Below are 18,488 nucleotides of genomic sequence, written 5' to 3' on the forward strand. Positions count from 1 at the left end.
CCGTGGCCCAGGCCCACCCATCCCGACCCCCTCACCTATGCTTGAAGGCGTTATTCACAATGGCCTTGAGCACCAGACGGTCCCCGACCTGCGATGGGCCTCGGAAATGGAACATCTCGATGGCCTTGAGTGTAGGATGGGCATGACAGAGCCGGCTTGAGGAGGGAGACAGAAGAAATGGCTCGTACTGCATCGAGGTGCTTGGACCAGATTTCTCCAGTACCTAGCCCCTAGCCCATCCTGGACCATAGCAGCGATGCTCTGGCCCAGCCCCGGCAGGATTTTTCTCAGTGTACAGCACTAAAGCTGTTTCTAGCTTAGCGTGCTAAAACCACTGTGCATGGCTAGAAAGGAGCTGAATCTGAGGCCAGGAGAAAGCAAGCCTGGGCTATGATCTAAAGCAAACGCCTTCCCCCTCCTCCCCTAGGCATTTTCGCCTCAGCGTCCATGTCCCCTGATACCTTGAAGCCCACCCCCCTCCTCAGAAGCTTCTTGTCACTGGAGGCTCCAAGGAGGTGCTCCTCCACCAGGAAGCTTTCCCTGATCATCCGGGGCCCCCCGGGTCTCCTCAAGTCTCCTCACACTCACGGGCCAGGCTTCCCAAATGGATATACCATCTCCAGCTCAACCTCAGAGGAGAGGTGGCCTGAGCTGGGCTCTGAGAATGAAAACTGGCCTAGCGGATGGAGGAAGGCGGGTTGTGGAAGGCTGGGAGACCAGCAAGGACAAGGTGTTGCGTAAGGAAGGACCCTCGGCTATCGCAAGTATCTAGAGTCCCACCAGCCCCAGTGCAGCACAGGGGACTAGAATTTATTTTCACCACTAGAAAGAGGGACCAGTCCAAGGTGGCTTTCTGGTGGGGCTGGGCATTGTGCTCAACCATGGGGGTGGGGTCACACCAGGAGCGAACTCAGGGCTTGGTAAAGTTGAGGGGGACAAGAGCCTGAAGGAGCAATTGCTACTGTAGTGCAGGCAAAGCCAGATCATGGAAGGCCTCAGGGTCAGCCTAGCATGGAGACTCCTAGTGGCCGCAAGGAATGGGGTGATGTGTAGGCAGAAAGAGGCACACCCAGCTCCCAGAAATGGCTCCTCTTTGGCTCTATAGGTATAAAACTCCAGGGTTATCCCAGCAGAACATCCACACTTCTGGAGCCTTGAGTGCTGACACCAGCAAGGATTTCTCCTGCCAAGAAGACAGCCTCTGGACGCAGAGGCCAGAAGACTAATAGAGGCGGTCTCACCTGGCTGCGATGGTGGCCACGTTCTCCATCCAGGCCATGATCTGGCCGCCAAAGGTATTGCCCTGATGGTTGGCATGAGGGGGCAACACTAGTTCCACACTCTCCACGCGGGTCTTCTCGGCTGGCACCATATTGTTGCAGTCCTTGCTGGCCAGTTCTAACCAGGGAGGAAGGCAAGGAGGTGAGGAGTGCCCTAAGAATAAACTGTCCACGGAAGCCGCAGGACACCAACCCCAACCCTGGAACATTAATTTACTACCAGCAAGTGAGCACAAGGCCTAGACCAGCCCTAGGTAAAGAATTGGGAGGATGGGGCTGGAGAGATGGCTCAGCGGCTAAGAGCACTGACTGCTCTTCCAAAGGTCCTGAGTTCAATTCCCAGCAACCACATGGTGCCTCACAACCATCTCCAATGTGATCTGATGCCCTCTTCTGGCCTTCAGGGGTACAAGCAGGCAGAGCACTGTATACATAATCAATAATTTAAAATGAATGGGAGGAGGGACATAAGCCAGCCATGGACAAAGCTGTGAGACAAGGCGTGCCTGAGCCCACCTCTGCTCCACCCTATACAAGCTATGATGCTGGATGCATCAAGGCCTCCGCTGGCTCTCAGACACCCATCTGTAAGAAGCAAGTGTCAGCCCCAGCCAGCCAGAACTGTGCGTCAGTGCGGGATGGTTGTGGCTGTAGCGTGCTCAGCTCACAGTCAGTGGCTACTCTCTCTTGGGAACAGTCCTTGCTGCCCGCTACCCTGACCAGACCCTGTTCCTTACACAGGAGTGGCTTTAGGATAACCAGGGTAGGAGAGGCTAATAAACATGGCCTCAGAGGTCCAGGAAGCTGATGCCAACATGCCCAGCCGAAGTGCTTGTCATGCATCTCCAGGGTCCTAAGGAAGTCCTCCGCAGAGCACCCGGCAGAAAGATGACACCACTCACTGAGGTGAGGGGCCCTGTGAGACGTCACAGGAAAGGCAGGACAGGAAAGCTGAAAATGAGCTAAGGCCAAGTTTGGAGCAGGTGTTGGCAGATGCCAAGGCCTTTGGCTAAACTGAGGGGAGGACACAGGCATTGAGAGCTGAAGCAAAGATGGCCCTGGGCTCCTGCATACTAGATAGAGGCGCCCGTGCCAACCACCATGCCCAGCCAACACTCAGTTTTTGTTTGTTTGTTTTGAGACAGGATCTCACTGTGGACCCCAGGGTGGGCCTTGAACTTCATATATAATCAAGGCTGGCCTCTAACTTGTGATCCTCCTGCCTCAGCCTCCAGAGGGCTAAGATTACTGGTGGGTGTCACTTTGCTCAGCTGAATTACATTTTGTTTGTCTGAAAACTGGCTCCCTCGATTCCGGTATCAAGGAAGACCTCACATAAGAACACGGACACGGATAAAGTGCCCCAGGGTCCCTGTCCCTACCCCCTGAGCCTTCATCCTCTGTAGAAACCTTCCTCACCTCACCACCTGCCAAAACCCCATCCAGTCCAAGGCAGATAGACCATCCTGTACCAACAGAGATCAGCCATCAAGAGGGGGAAAAAAAATCGAGATGAAGCTTATAAAACAATGTGTCCTGTGTGTCCCCTTCAGGGTAAAAACGGGCAACTAAATAACACACACACTTTGCTTATATCTACAGACAGAATATCTAAAAAGATATATCCAAAACCAGGTAGCAGGTCTTTGCCTCCGGGAAGACGACCTGAGTTCTGGGATGGAGGGAGCCTCGCTTTTTATTTTTATTTTCCTTAGAGGGAAAATAAAATATACATAAAGATGCTTTTTAAAGTCTCTACACAGTCTTCAAAGCCTAGCCCAATACTACCTTCCCACACCTCATCTCTTCTAGAGGCCCAAGTGCATTGTGGGTAAGAGGGATTTCTGTAGGTCCCCACTCCATCTCCGCTGCTTCTGGGCTGTGAGTGAGTAGCCCCAGCACCTGCTTTCCCTGGAAGGGACCATGAGGCTAGGGAGGCCAGAGGAGCCTGAGGCCATCAGGGACAGTGGTCCACAGGGGGTACCCTCCCTCCTCGCACTCAAAGGCAGAGCTCAGGGTGCAAGGACACCAGCTGCCTTCCTACGCACATACCCACACTCACCATCGTGCATGGCACAGTGCATCAGGAGGTCCTTGATGGTGTCTGCGTAGACCAGCCGCATGCGCCTGCGCTCCGCAGCCACCCCGTGCTCGGTCTTCTCCTCCTCTGTCAGAGGTATGACCTGCTTCAGCTTTGCCTGTTGGCCAGGAGACAAGGGCACAAGCTTCCTGACGCCGAGGCTGGTACCTGGTAGGCCTGGGCTGCTGGAGGTTGGGGAGAGGGGAGGGAGGAGAGGCTCCCGGGATCTCTCTCCTCTGTGCCCACTTTCTTTTCTCCACTGTAACTCATCAGAGCATAGTCCTCTCTAAAGGCCCCCTCCCCCACAAAGATCCCTTCTTGACCAAAGGCCCAGAAAACAGAGGGATCTGTTCAGAACACAGTGTTTTCTGAAGGTTCCTCCTGTTTAAGTGTGCAGGAAGAGATAGGGAAGGGAGCAGGAGGAGGCACCTGGGTGGGGTCATGGAGGGCCAGTGGTGGGTATGACAGAGCAGCTGGGACAGCCATCTACCTTGGAGAGCCCCTGGTGGGCCACAAAGGTGGCCAAGGCCTTGCACACGCTCCACTGCTTTTCAACACACAGGTCCTCAGAGACCACCTGGATGCCCACCTGGAGAGAGAGGAGTGGAAGGGAGAAAGGAAGCTGGCTTTTCAAGGCCTGCAGCTTGGTGAGGCTGAAAGAGCCACCAGGCTGGGCCTCTGGAGCTTCTGTGTCACCTACCGGGTGCTGAATGACAGGGACCTAGAGTTGGTTCTGACTCTGCCTCTGGCTCCCCGGAAATCCTTGGCAATTCACTTCCCTCATCTCTGTTCGTTTCCTCATCTATGGAACGGGAGGTGGTCACAGCTGCCCTCGAGGGAGTACTGAAAGGGTTAAAATGTGCCCCTGGTCCCCTGTTCATCCTGAAAGGACAGATCCGTGGAGGGGGGGTGTGCATGCGGGATAAGCAGGCATCGGTGTGCTGCCCAGAAACCTCATCAGGACCCTGGTACCCCAGCCTCTGTGGCACTCAGGAATCAATGGCTCGCTAGGTTGCAGTCCAGGAGAAGTGAAGTCCTCCTCGGTAGCTCACAAAACTTATATGTGACCATGCCATGCTCCCACTGAGCCTTCCTTGCCCTGAGTGCAGTAGCCATGGGCGCGCTGTACAGATGTGGAGACGGAAGCCATCAAGGTGAGCTAATGAACAAAAGCCCAGGCTCGCCCACTGCAGCACCATAGCCAGACACAGCCCTGCCATCCTCTACCATCCCCGCCTGCTACTCAACGTGTCTGGCCAGGAAAGAAGTCCTTGCCCTCTCTGGCCCCCGTGTTCTCTCCTGTGCTGGGAGACATTAGGAAGGAAGGCCTTAGGGTCCCTCCTACCCCAGCCTTTTGGGGACTCTAGTCAGGGTCCTACAGCATGAGGGGGCTTGGGCTTGGATCCGAAAAGACAGAGTGGAACAGGAAAGCCACCCCACTCCCAAGCAGGGCCAGCCACACACACACACCTCCATGCTGGTGTTGAAGGCCCGGTTCACCTTGGCCTTGATGTTCACCACTTGGCCGACACTGAGGAAAGGAAACAGGAGGTGAGCCTTCCGGAGGGACCAGGGAAAGGACAGGAGCCTCAGACACGCAGCGCCTCAGGGATGGGGGGTTGGGGGGTTGGGGGGTTGGGGAGAGCACGTTGACACTCCCAGAACATTCACATCTGCAATGTCACCAAGCCAGCAGACAACATGAGCATTCATTCCATAGCTTTCGTGAGTGGCTTCTTCCTCCTACCCACTCTCCAGGGGCGACAGTGACCTCTTTTTCCTCTGCAGTTTCCTCCCTGGAGCAGCCCTCCTATCCCCCATGTCCAGAGCTCACCCTCCAACAGTCCTCCTGGAGTGACCTCTGTGTCCCCAGCCCGTAAACTGCACTAGGCCAAGACCCCTGACTTTGATGCTCTCATCTGTTTCATTTCTGTGGTCCATAAAAGCCAGGGGCCGCACAGGGCAGTCACATGCTCTCCTCTTGGGTCACATCCCAAACCAGGGAGGGTATGTTTTGCTTGCCAACACACCAAATACATGAGAAAGGACCAGACCTCCTTAAACAGTGGCCAAATGAATCCGTGCATCCACATTTACCAAATGCTTGCCAAGTGCTAATGGCCGGAAAGAGGAGCGGGCAGGGAAATGGGACCCTTAAAGGTGCCGTGCATGCATTGACACATTTGAATCTCAAAACAAACTTGGAGACAGGTTTAGAAGGGGCTGAACATCAGAGAGGCTAAGCCATCTGGCCAAGGTCACCCAGATAACAAGGTCACCCAACAAACTTGCGTCAGGGCCAGGATTCTAGACGGGCTGAACCAGCCCAGTTCTTCCATCAGCAGCCTGTCCCTCTGGGAATGTTTCCCATGTCCACGCAAATCTCCTGGCAGCCACCTCGCTCGCCGCGTGCCCTGCTGATGGGCTGTGGAGCTGAGGAGGGCAAAAGGCTGGAAAACTGGCCCAGTTCAATCACCGTGACCTCAAGAAGTCCTTTTACCTCCCCGCAGCACTGAAGTCACGGACACGCAGAGTGCACTGCCCGCCACCGAGGCCAGGAAGAGTCCACTCCAGTCATAAGGCCATAGTGCGGCCGCACAAGACTAGGTCTGTCGTGCTCTGCTTCAACTGTCACACTACAAATTGATGACCTGGGGCAAGTCAGCTGACCTCTCTGAATCTGTTTCCTTGTGTGTACAGCTCTGGGAAAGCATGGGACTGCCCATTCCTCCAAGGCCCAGTGACAGGTAGGGTGACTGAACCCAATACCAGGCCAGTCGGTCAGTGCAGAGGCTCGGAGAGTGACTGCTGCTCACAGTGCTGCACACTTCGCCTCTGTTACTGTTTTCAGCAACACTGACACTCAGGCAGGCAAGTGGCATCTGTAAAATGTGTTTTCACATGTATTTGTCCATGCGTAGAGAAAGTAGCTCACAATGGGAGATATCAGATCCTAGTAACCATGACACATTCTACATTTCCATGTGTTTGGGAGTTTTCATGGTCAAAAGTGAGAAAAGAGGGCTGGAGAGATGGCTCTCAGTGGTTAAGAGCACTTGCTGCTCTTCAAGACTTCCCCGGTTCAAGTCCAGAAGCCACGTGGCAGCTCACAACCATCTGTAACTCCAGTTCCAGGGGACCTGACGCCCCCTTCTGTCCTCTGTGGACCCACACACATTGAGGCGCAGACATACATGCAAGCAAAACACCAACACACATAAAATGAAAAGTTTGGTTTTTTTGTTTTGTTTTGTTTGTTTTGGTTTTTTTTGTTTTTTCAAGACAGGGTTTCTCTGTGTAGCCTTGGCTGTCCTGGACTCACTTTGTAGACCAGGCTGGCCTCGAACTCACAGTGATCCACCTGCCTCTGCCTCCCGAGTGCTGGGATTAAAGGCGTGCGCCACCATGCCCAGCTATGAGAAGTTTTTTTTAAAAAAGAGACAGATTAAAATAAATAAATAAATAAATAATAAAATAAAATAAAAGATAGATAACTTCAAAGACTTTAATGTTTATGAAAATATATTGTTATAATTGCAAGAGAAGGGTAACTTCAAAGAGTATAATGTTTATGAAAGTAGATCGTCATAACTGATCAGTTGTGTTATATGCCTCTCCTCCTCCACCTCAGTACCAGAGATTGATCCGAAGGCTTCAGGCAAGTGCTCGACCAGTAAATTGAATCCACAGTTCTCTTTCTACTTTAATTTTGAGACAGGGTCTCATTAAGTTGCCGAGGCTGACCTTGAACTCACTCTGTAGCTCATGCTGGTCTTAAATTCCTGACACTCCCACCCTAGGCTCCGGAGTAGCTGAAATTACAGGCCTATGCCACCAGGCCTGGCTCGGCCTTTTTTTGTTAAACCCTGATTGCACCTAATTTTTAGCTAAGCTTTCTCATGGCTGTGTATCTACAGGAGACGTCACAGTATGTGTAAGGATTGGTGCCATTCAGGATTCCAGACACCCATCAGGGATCTGGGAATAGATTCTTCACAGGGGATTGGGGCTTGCTGATTACAAGTGAACTTATCTTTCTGTGGTGCTAAAAGCAGTCTGAGAGGGCTGGAGAGATGTCTCAGGGGTTAAGAGCATATACTGCCCTTATAGAGGATCTGAGTTCAGTTCCCAGCAGCCATGTCCCGGGACTCACAGCTGCATATACAATCAGCTCCAGGAATCTAAGGTCTCTGGCCTTCATCTGTACTTACACACTCACACACCACACACACACACACACACACACACACACACACACACACACACACTCACACAACTCACAGGCACACAGATACGCAAACACAGAGGCAAATAAGTTGTTGTTGTTGTTGTTGTTGTTGTTGTTGTTGTTGTTGTTGTTGAGACAGGGTTTCTCTGTACGACCTTGGCTGTCCTGGAACTCACTTTAAAGACCAGGCTGGCCTCGAACTCACAGAGATCCCCTGTCTCTGCCTCTTGAGTGCTGGAATTAAAGGTGTGTGCCACCACTGCCTGGCTCAGGCAAATAAATCAAAATAATAAAAATATTTCTTTTTTTTTTTTAAGAAGAGGGCTGGGAGTGACTCAGTGGCTTTCCTAGCACCCCTGAGGCCCTGACAACTGCTTGCTGACAGCTGTGATGGTGGAAGACAAGTGTCACCACCTCCCCAACAGCCATCCTGCCTGCCCTCCATCCCCAGGACTCAGCCCAAAACAGCCTCCTTCCCTGTCGCTGCTCACCTCCTGGCAGGGGGGTGGGGGGAGCCCCCAGGAGCCTCTAGCTCCCCAACACCCTCCAGACAGTCTTCACAATGCACAGAGGTGATCCCTTAAATGAACCAATGCGGCAAGTTCTTCTCTAGGACCCATTTGTCCTTAGAGGACAGAAGGGCCTGTGACATTACACCAGGGTGAGGACAGAGGGGTGTGTGACATTACACCGGGGTGAGACTCACAGCAGAACTCAAGTGATGGGATCTCATGGCAGCAAACGAGCAGGTATCTGCAACACACAAACTTCAAGGAAGAGAAAGGAAGGAACGAAGGGAGGAAAGGAGAGAGACCAAGACAGAGACAGAGACAGAAAGACAGAGACAGAGAGAGAAAACAGTTCCACTCAAGAGAGCTGATTGCAGAAAGAGCTTAGGAGTCAGTGGCATTAGAAGACTCGGTTGATTTGCAAACTTATTTCCAGCCTTTCTGGAATAACACAAACCAACCACATGGCAAAACAAACCCACAAGTCAGTGTGGACATACACTGTCAGTACAGCACTGGTGGGGGGAAAACAGTTGGCCATTTTCCAGGTGTGATAATCATGTGGAAGTTGTTTAAAACTCATTCCTGGTCCTAACAGATATGTTCGGAAATATTTCACTTTGCCTTCTATTGTTTGCAGCAGGGTCTCGTTATGTACCCCCAGGCTGACCTTGAACCCATGATGCTCCTGCCTCAGGCCCTGAGTAGTGGTTTCCAAGTATGGGAGTCTCTTGAAATGCTTTTACTTATTTAGTTAAACTAGTGTATTTATTCGGAGGTTATTTTTTGAGACAGGGTTTTATTATGTCATATAAGCCAAGTCGGTTTTGAATCACACGCATAGTGACGCCCCCTCGTCTCAGTCTCCCAAGTGCTAAGACTGCAGGTGTGCACCACCGTGCCTGGCTTGAAATGTTTTTAAATGGCAAAAACTAGAACAAAACAAAGGGAAACCTGAGCTGTTCCCAGGTGCTGCCAGGCTTTTCTGGCCACCACTGTGCTCTAGGCTTTCTGCAGCATGCAGTCCTTAGGTACCCCTCCACCCAGACTCAGTGTCACCTTCCGGCCCCTGCAGCAGGTCCACCCTCCGCATATGTACCCTAGCCCTCTCTAAGCTTCTCAAGGAGGAGAACTCAAGTCAGCAGCAGGGACCAGTCAGACCCGGATACTGTGTCACAGCCTCGAAAGCACAAGGCTAACAGTCCTCCAACCAGCTCAGAGCACTCCAGGGGGGCTCCTCGACACCCTACCCTGCCACCCCCAACCCCAGGAAGTGCACCAATAAAAAGCAAGAACCAAGGCCAGATAGCCACGTGATAGTCAACACTGGATCCTCCCCCTGCCTATGACCTCAGCAAGTTTCCTCGTTTCTCTGTGCCTCAGTTTCCTCCTCTGTAAAATGAAGATACTAACAACAAAGACCTCAAACTTTAGTCTTCATTATTAAATATGTTAACAAATTGAAAAGGCATTCTAAGCATTATGTTGGTAAAGTATAACACTGTGAGATATGAATTAATAAGAGGAACTGAGCTGGAGCACATGAGAACACAGTTGGATTCCCAGAACTGACGGGGAGGGACATAAAATAGCAAGTATGACAAAGCGACAGCTAACCAGATCTCAGTGTCACTGGGGGACTTCTGTTTTTCTGTTGTGGTGGTGGTGGGAATCCAACCTGCGGCTCTGCATGCTGAGCACATGCTCTGCCACCAAGCCACACTTCAACACCCAACGTCCCACTGCAAATACAAATGACATTTCTCTATCTGCTCCTCTGGAGACTGGGTAGTGGGTATAAGAGTTATGTTCTGGCAGTTTGTGTACCCAAACATAGCATGACACCAGTCCTTTCTGGATTAGTTAAGACTCTGATTTTTAGTTTGGTTGGTTTGGTTTTGGCTTTCAGTTTTTGGCTTTTCGAGACAGGGTTTCTCTGTGTAACCTTGGCTGTCCTGGACTCACTTTGTAGACCAGGCTGGCCTCGAACCTACAGTGATCCACCTGCCTCTGCCTGCATGAGTACTGGGATTACAGGCATGCGCCACTACACCCAGCTGGCTCTGAGCTATGTTTTTTCTGTTGCTGTGATGAAACACCATGATCAAAAGCTTCTTGGGCAATAAAGGGGTAAACCACGTCACGGTTCATCATCTAAGACAGTCAGGGCAGGAACTCAGAGCAGGAACCTGGAGAAGGGGCTGATGCAGAGGCCATGGAGGGATGCTTCTTGCTAGCTTGCTCCCCATGGCTTGCTCAGCCTGGTTTCTTTTACCACCTGCCCAGATTGCCCCTACATGCAGTGGGCTGGGCTCGCCCACATTAATCCATTTGTCCATGGGCCAATCTGACAGGGGCATTTTCTCAACTGAGGTCCCTTCTTCCCAAATAATGGCTTGGGTCAAGTTGATATAAAACTAGCCAGCACATTAACCAATGCTGAACACATAGTGAACAAGTTGTTGATGACTGAGTAGAGGGCCTGGCCCAACATCCTCCTTATTAGTCACACACAAAGCACCAGGCAGCCCTGAATAAGCCCTTGGTACTTGATGTCCTGTGAATTGGAGGACATATCTAGGTGTGGGCCAGTAGCAAAAAAGGTCTGTCCTGGGCCAAGAACTCAGCAGCCACCTTGTGTCCCCTGCCTGATGAGGCTCAGTGGCAAAGCATGTAAGGTAGTGACAAGTTTTCTAACCTATACAGCCACTGAAAACGAAAACCTATCCCTGAGCAAGAGCTGGATGGGTGTGAACCAAAGGTGGCTGGCTCATTCTTCAAGCTCAGGCTGGGTCCCAGTGCCTAGCCCAATGGACCAGAGACCTAGGAAGAAATGTCTGAGCCAGAAAAGCTATTTCCGGGCTGGAGAGATGGCTCAGAGGTTAAGAGCACGGTCTGTTCTTCCAAAGGTCCAGAGTTCAATTCCTAGAAACCACATGGTGGCTCACAACCATCTATAATGAGATCTGGTTCCCTTTTCTGGTGTGCAGGCAAAATACTGTACAAATAAGTAAATAAATCTTAAGAAAAAAAAGAAAGCTGGGTGTGGTGACGCACGCCTTTAATCCCAGCACTCGGGAGGCAGAGGCAGGAGGATCGCTGTGAGTTCGAGGCCAGCCTGGTCTACAAAGTGAGTCCAGGACACCCAAGACTACACAGAGAAACCTTGTCTCAAAAAAACAAAAGAAAAAGAAAGAAAGAAAAAAAACAGGAAAAAAAAGTTATTTCCTGAACAAATTCAAGTTCTTTCATTTTATGGGTAAGGAAAACAAGGCCTAGTAATAGAATCTGATTTGCCCAAAGTCACATAGCACCACATGACACATGGACCCCTAAGCTGCTGGCTCTACGTATTTCCACAGCCCAGCCTTAGGCCTCCATACTCCACCAGAGAAGTCTTTCCAACTGAACCTGAGGCGACTTCCCCAGCCCCACCCTAACAAGAAAGCCCCCCTCACGGCACAAAGCAGCAAGCCAATCCTGTCTCACACACTTGCAGAAAGATGTTCCACCCCCGAGACACCATGGTCCAACTTTCAAAAGCCATCAGGCAACTGAGTCAGCTCTAGGTGGCACCCAGCCTGCTAGGTGAGGAGACAGGGATGCAGGCCCTGGGCTGGAGAGTCGGCAGAGACCAGAAGGATAATAAAGCCAGAGGGCCACTTACCTAATGGTATGGTCAAAGTAGATGTCATCCATGGAAGCTGTGACACAGGGGCAGCCAGCGTGCCTCTCCGCTGGTTCGGGAGAAGAAAGCCAGATGTTAGTCCTGCAGGCCTCTGAGCAAACACCTTCCAGAGGCTTCTCCACAAGCAGAGCCCACCCTTCTACTCCCACTTCTGCTTCAGGCCTTTGTCCACTCTGAGGCCTGTCTCTGACTGCACAGCTGGCTCAGGGCCTCTCACAGCCTGCTGGTGTAGCCAAGTCACCATGTTAGACCCCGGATGCTGGAGAACGCAAACGTAACAGAAGCCTGTGATGGAGAGGACCATGAGCATCCACACTCAGCCTCTGGCCCTGGCCTTTACCAGCTAGTTGGGAAATAGCTGTGGTTAAGGCTGCAGTAGAGGCATGGTACCAACACTCAGAGCTGGGAAGCAGGAAGAGGGCGAGGGGGGCAGGCTGCCTTGACAACTAGGAGATGAACGGAGTGTTTGAGTCAGGGGACCAGACCAGCAGGAACTAAGGCCAGCAAGGAACAAGTGTGGTACTCATGGGCTGGAGAGATAGCTCAGAAGTTAAAAACACTGACTGCTCTTCCAAAGGTCCTGAGTTCAATTCCCAGCAACCACATGGTGGCTCACAACCATCTACAGTGAGGTCTGGTGCCCTCTTCTGGTGGACAGGCATACATGAAGGTGAAACACTGTATACTTAAATAAATAAATCTTTTTTTTTTAATCCCTTAAAAAAAAAAAGGCATGGTACTCATGAGAGAGGAAGAGACCATCTTTAAAACCTGAGGCCCCTGCCCAGGCTCTACAGGGCAGGCGATAGGGATGTGATGGCAAGCCTGGAGCACACTTCACCTGACAGGCAGGCTGTGGTGTCGATCCATTTGAGCAGCTGCCCAATGCTCAGCTCCCCACGATGGTTAGTGTGGCAGGGCAGCACCAACTGGCTCATCTGCACCTCCGTTGGGTTCCGGTACTCCTCACCCTCTGCCATGGCAGAGGCATCTTCTGACTCTGAATGTGAGACTGACTTCCGGGACGTTCGACTAGAGAACATAGAGGCGAGGCCCTGGGGACAAATGAGGGCAGCGTGATCAGCGTTCTGTACATCTCTGCTCTGCCTGACTCTGACTCGTCAAGTACAGAGAGGGAGAAGCAGCCAGGATCACCTCCCACCAGCCTCATCAACAGCAGCCACCCGCCAGCCCAGGATCTCTGAGCCAGGGGAATGCCATGTGTGCCAGCACCCTCTTAGGAGAGGGTATCCGTCCTTGTTACAGCTGCTGGGCAACTTTAAAGTCTTCCTTTAGATTGACTTTTTAAACAGTGCCTCGCTGGGTAGCCCAGGTTAGCTTTGAGCTCTTGCTCTTCCTCAGTCTCTAGAAGGCTGGAATTATAGACCTGCCACCAATACCTGGTTCCTGACTTTCTCCCTTCAAAGACTTCCCCTCCTACAAAAGAGAGATAGCTTAGCAGTTAAGAACATTGGCTGCAAAGTCCTGAGGACCAGAGTTCAGATGCCAGCACCCACATAACAAACTGTGTGTGGTGGCTTGAATAAGAATGCCCCCCCCCAATAGGGTCACATATGTGAATGCTCGTGAATGCTCGGCCTCCAGTTTATGGAACTGTTTAGGAAAGATCAGGAGGCGTGGCCTTGTTGGAGGAGGGTGGCCTTGTTGGAGGAGCTGTGGCCTTGTTGGAGGAGGTGTGGCCTTGTTGGAGGAGGTGTGGCCTTGTTGGAGGAGGCGTGGCCTTGTTGGAGAAGGTGTGGCCCTGCGGTAGGCTTTGAAGTTTCAAATGCCTGTGCCATTGCCAGTTAGCTCTCTGCCTCATGGTTGTGTCTCGGCTACTGCTCCGGCACCATGCTTGCCCGCCTGCTGCCATGCTCCCTGCCATAATGGTCAGGGACTCACCTTGGCTGCCTTCTGGTCTAGCCAAGAAAACTAGAAGTTTTAGAGAGAAAGTCTGCCTCAAGTAGGAAGTGACAAATGAAGACCTTTGACGCATTCCTTTGGCCCCTGTGTGTACACACCTGCACACACCCATACACTCACAGAGACAAGATAGATAGATAATAGATAGATAGATAGACAGATGTAGCAGTCTATACATGAAGTCACATATCTCTACCTCAGCATCAAAAAGGAAGGAAATTCTGAAATAGTCTCAAAAATAAGTGGAAGGTGGAGACATTATGCTGAGGCACAGCAGTCACAAATGGACAAACACTAGATGTCACCATAGGATCCTTGGGTGGTGTTCCTAGTACAGTTTCTAGTACCGCTGAGCTGGTTCATGAGGTAAGCAGGGGGCGGGCTCTGGTTCAAGAAGATTAAAAGTTCTGGGAGAGTCAATAGCAAAGGGGACTGAGTGTCAATGCAGTTAATCTGACATTTTAAGATGTGTAACTTCCAGGTACCCCCAGTTCTGCCTGGAGAATACTAGACGCCTGGTAGACCTGCTGATGGGAGCCTTGCTGTCCCATCTCTGTCCCCCTAGTCAGAAGTGTGCTCAAAAGCTGGGCACCCCTGCACATGTGAGAAAGAATGGAGACTGGGGGCAAGTTCTGGGTCCCAACACTTGGGAGGCAGCGGCAGGCAGATCTCTAAGTTCAAGGCCAGCCTGGTCTACAGAATGAGTTCTAGGACAGCCAGGGCTACACAGTGAAACCCTGTCTCAAAAAAAAAAAAAAAGAAAGAAAAAGTAAAGAAGAGAATCCTCGGGTACCAGGCACAGTGCTGGACCACAAGGGAGAGGAGGGCAGCAGACCTAGGAACTCTTGGCCTGGGTGGGGGTCCACAGATGACAGCTGTCCATCTTTCAGGCTCTCAGAGGCAGCCTGAAGGCTGCTACACTCCAAGCAGCAGGTTCTGTTGCCATGGAAACCACTGCCAGAGGCATCTCCAGCTTGGCAATGCACTGGGGGCCTGCTTGGATGCTGATGCAGGTGGCTAGCTTTCTGGGTGTGGTTGCACGGAGAGAAGGAAGGTAGGCTCTGCTTTTCCACACCATTCTCATGGTGAGGAGCTCTCAGAACATTCTAGACCAGTGGTTCTCAACCTTCCTGATGCTGTGACCCATTAATACAGTTCCTTGTGTTGTGGTGCTCCCAACCATAAAATTATTTCATCCCTACTTCATAACTGTAATGTTGCTACTGTTATGGATTGTAATATAACTATCTGATATGCAGGACATCTGATCTGCAACCTCTGTGAAAGGGTCAGTCAGCCCCCTCCCCCCAAAGGGGTCATGACCTATAGGCTGAGAACTGCTGTTCTGGACAGAGCCCTGGGGGAGCTGAGGAAATTCAAGAAAACAAGATGCAGAAGACAGGTGGGTAAAACAAAAGAAGTCTATGTGGGGGTTCCTGTTGGTGGTCATAAACACAGTAAAGACCTTCATGGTACCCTCAATTACCAGATCCTTGGCCCCACAGGATGCTCGACGGGAGCACAGAAGTCAGAAATCATGGCCCATCTTACAGACGAGAAAACTGAGGAGAGCTGAGCCCAGGCCAGTCATTGGCACTGAGCTTCAGGCTCGCCGTGCTTCTCCACTTCAACCCTGAGAGCCTCCTGCTTCCCTTCAGACTCCAGATGTCTAAAGACAGGACTTATGACTTACAACTCCATGGCTATTTGGGTTCATTCATTCACTCAATCATTCATTCATTTGACAAGCACCTCCTCTGCACACTGGGCCCTAGGTCAAAGACCGAGGATACAAGATGAACTGGACCCTACACACAGTAGGACCTCATCAGAGAGACAAACAATAACGAAAGAACAAATTCCATCCTGCCCCTCGGACACTGAGTAGTTTCCAAGAAAGGCCCTTCTTCCCTGAGCCAACCCCTAGATGCAAGATTCTGGGGTCTAGTCTGAGTTCTGACCCACCGAGTTTGCAGTGGGAAACCATGGGGCCATCTCTATCACCCTGTGAAACAGAAATACCATGAGTGGGTGAGCAGGGCTCAGACTCTGCCTGAAACAGGCTGAGGAGCTTGCTGCTACTGTCCCCCTTACTCTGCAAAGGAGAGGTGCAGAGCCCCCAGGCTACGGCCCATTCAGCAGGACCAGGGCCTCCAATTGTTATCCCATAAATATCTCAGACTCCTCTCTCTCCTTGAGCTCCAAGGCTGTCTGTTCAGTGCCCACAGCCAAGATGGGCAGGCAGCCAGGAGGAGGCAGGGACGTGGGCAGCCAGGAAAGCTTCCGCCAATGGGGAGGCTAGAGCATGGCCACACCTCCCAAGAGAGCAGAAGCCTGGGATGAAGTCAGGAACTGCCCAGACAGGGCCAAGACAGCTGAGAGGGAGGGCGGGCATGTGGAGGTCAGAGACAGGCCTTCCCAGACTGCAGCTATGCCAGGCACTGGCTCCAGGCCACCCCAAACCTGGCCAGACTTAAGTCCTGACCTAGGCCCCAGTTGACCGTGCCATGGCCTTGGTTTCCCTCTTCCTAGTCCATGGCATATCACAGACCTATTAGGTCAGAGCAGAAGAGACCACTTTGCCCAAGCACTCTACAGTGAGAGATGAGACACACACAAAGGGAAAGGCTGCCCAGTGACGCCTAGATGGAGAGCCAATAGAAACCCTCACAAGCCAGGGCTGCTGCTAAGCAACCCAACAACAGCTTCCCCTCCATGGTCCTAGCAGCATTTCTAACTGTATATATATCCACAGCCTGGCCTCAGCTCCCACACTCTACTGGCCAGTCTCAGCCTCCATTAAAACAAAAGCCCCAACCACAGCCACTTGCAGTGCCTTGCCTCCCAGGAAGATCTACTCAGGTCGTGTTGCCCCCACCCCCTACCCCTGTCTCGAAACAACAACAAAAGAAATGGGATCGCAATACCTGCAACGGTTATCAAGGAGAGGACGCTAAAGGAGATTAAGCATATAACGCTCCTGGCACATGTCCATCCGCGGCAAACGTTTAGCCGCTGCCCTTTCTACCACGAACTTGGCAGGGCACAGAGCAACCAGGGTGGGGGTGGCACTGGTTATCACCAGCCTCCAGGAAACGTGCTGGTAGAATCTGAAACCCCAGCAATCTATGGACCACTGGGTCACGTGGCAGTGCTTCAAGCCCAGGCACAGGCTACAGTTAGAGTTCCTCCCTCCCCTCCCCCATCCTGCCTCTCCCAAGGCCTCACGAGGTGCTGGAAGGGCATCCCACAGGGAGGTGGGAAGAGGACCCTTTGGCCCACCCTGGAAGCCACCAGCCGATCTCCACAAAAGGCCTCATTGTCTGAAGCCGCCTTCACTGAGCCATGTAATGATGTTGCCTAAACTGGATGCTGTCCTCACAAAAGAGGCCATGGCCCCAAGCCTCTCAGAGAGCCCAGTGCAGCCAGGGCCACCTCCCAGCCACTGGATCCATCAGCAAGCCAAGGACATCTGTCAGCATTATTCCAAAGGTCCATTCTCCTTTGCCCCTACCATCTTTCCCAAAAGAGTCTGAGAAGCATTCATGCACACATGCACGCGCGCGCACGCGCACACACACACACAAACACACACACACAAACACGGGGGCGGTGGCAGTGGCACTGAGAACAAGAATGTGAGTAAAGTGAGTTAAATAAGTGGTAAGGGAGAAGTAACTGAAAGGAGACTCCTAGCAGACCAGGCATAAAGGGGTATTACGGTTTCCCACTCCAAAAAGTGGGATTGGAAGGAAGGGGCCAGCGGACTGTTCCTCGGGCTTCCTGCAACACCCGAGACACAAGCAGGCATCTGGATGTTACTTGTAGCTACAGTGTGCCTGCGCTGCGCTTTCCAAGGTGGGGGTGGAGCGGCTGGAAGGGAAGAGAAATGAGCGCCAATGCCTTTTTGCTTAAGCACCTCCTCTTTGTCAGCTTGAGTATGGGGATGGGGGGCGGAGGGCCACGTTAGGTGTTCCCAAGTTCTTTTTTTGGGGGGGTTTTGTTGTTGTTGTTGTTGTTGTTGTTGTTTTGAGACAGGGTTTCTCTGTGTACCCTTGGCTGTCCTAGACTCACTTTGTAGACCAGGTTGGCCTCGAACTCACAGAGATCCACCTGCCTCTGCCTCCCGAGTGCTGGCATTAAAGGCGTGCGCCACCATGCCGGGCTTCCAAGTTCTTATTATATACCCTGCACAGCATCTGCCTCTACTGATGAACAAAATGCAAAGGAGAGAAGGCACCTGGCCTCCGAGAAGCTGCTGGTGGTGGTGTCGGCCTGAGCCCAGCAGCAAAGGACTATGAGGAGCTCTCCACAGCATTTCTGCTGGCCTTAGAGGAAAGGAGAGCAGGGACTCAGAGAAATGAAGAAAAATGACCCCAGGTCACACAGCCAGCCAGTGACAGAGGAATGAACATAGCCCAAAACCCTGGGTCCCACAGCAGAGGCCATGGGCCGATGAAGTGATCAGGCCGCTTGCCTTACTTCTCAGCCCTCACTGAGACAGGGAGAAAGGCCTGAGCTCAGTATGGACAGGAAGCTGGGACGAGCCTTTTCTTTCTCCCCTTCGAAGCCTAGCCTCAGCTGGCACCTTCAGCCCTGCCCCTTGGCCACCTGGAGCTGCGCGACAAGATCTCTCGGCACATGAACCCTGGGAGACCTGAGCGGGTCATTCTCATCTCGGTTTCTAGACCTGCCAAATGCTTGAGGCTAGTGGGGCCCCTAGGACAGCTGAACTTAAAACCACAGGGAGAAGCTGGGTGCGGTGCCACCTGCCTGTGAT

At 52.0% G+C, this 18,488-nt stretch overlaps 1 protein-coding gene across 2 annotated transcripts in view; it reads right to left on the minus strand.

Annotated features, from left to right (window-relative positions):
• Positions 1–18,488, minus strand: part of ACOT11 (acyl-CoA thioesterase 11) — a gene marked incomplete at its 3' end in the record, with an annotated part of 53,273 nt that overhangs the window by 10,128 nt on the left and 24,657 nt on the right. For both annotated transcript variants that reach the window (XM_084785576.1, XM_084785575.1), the window contains exons 2-8: positions 12,627–12,840; positions 11,765–11,834; positions 4,831–4,891; positions 3,851–3,949; positions 3,343–3,478; positions 1,242–1,398; positions 36–155 (exon numbers count right to left, since the gene is read on the minus strand). In XM_084785576.1, the coding sequence (XP_084641702.1) occupies positions 36–155; positions 1,242–1,398; positions 3,343–3,478; positions 3,851–3,949; positions 4,831–4,891; positions 11,765–11,834; positions 12,627–12,828 (845 nt within the window). In that variant the 5' untranslated portion in view covers positions 12,829–12,840. The remainder of the gene's footprint in view (positions 1–35; positions 156–1,241; positions 1,399–3,342; positions 3,479–3,850; positions 3,950–4,830; positions 4,892–11,764; positions 11,835–12,626; positions 12,841–18,488) is intronic.

Source organism: Acomys minous, assembly GCF_964271855.1.
Source record: "Acomys minous genome assembly, chromosome: 6".
NCBI lineage: Eukaryota > Metazoa > Chordata > Mammalia > Rodentia > Muridae > Acomys > Acomys minous.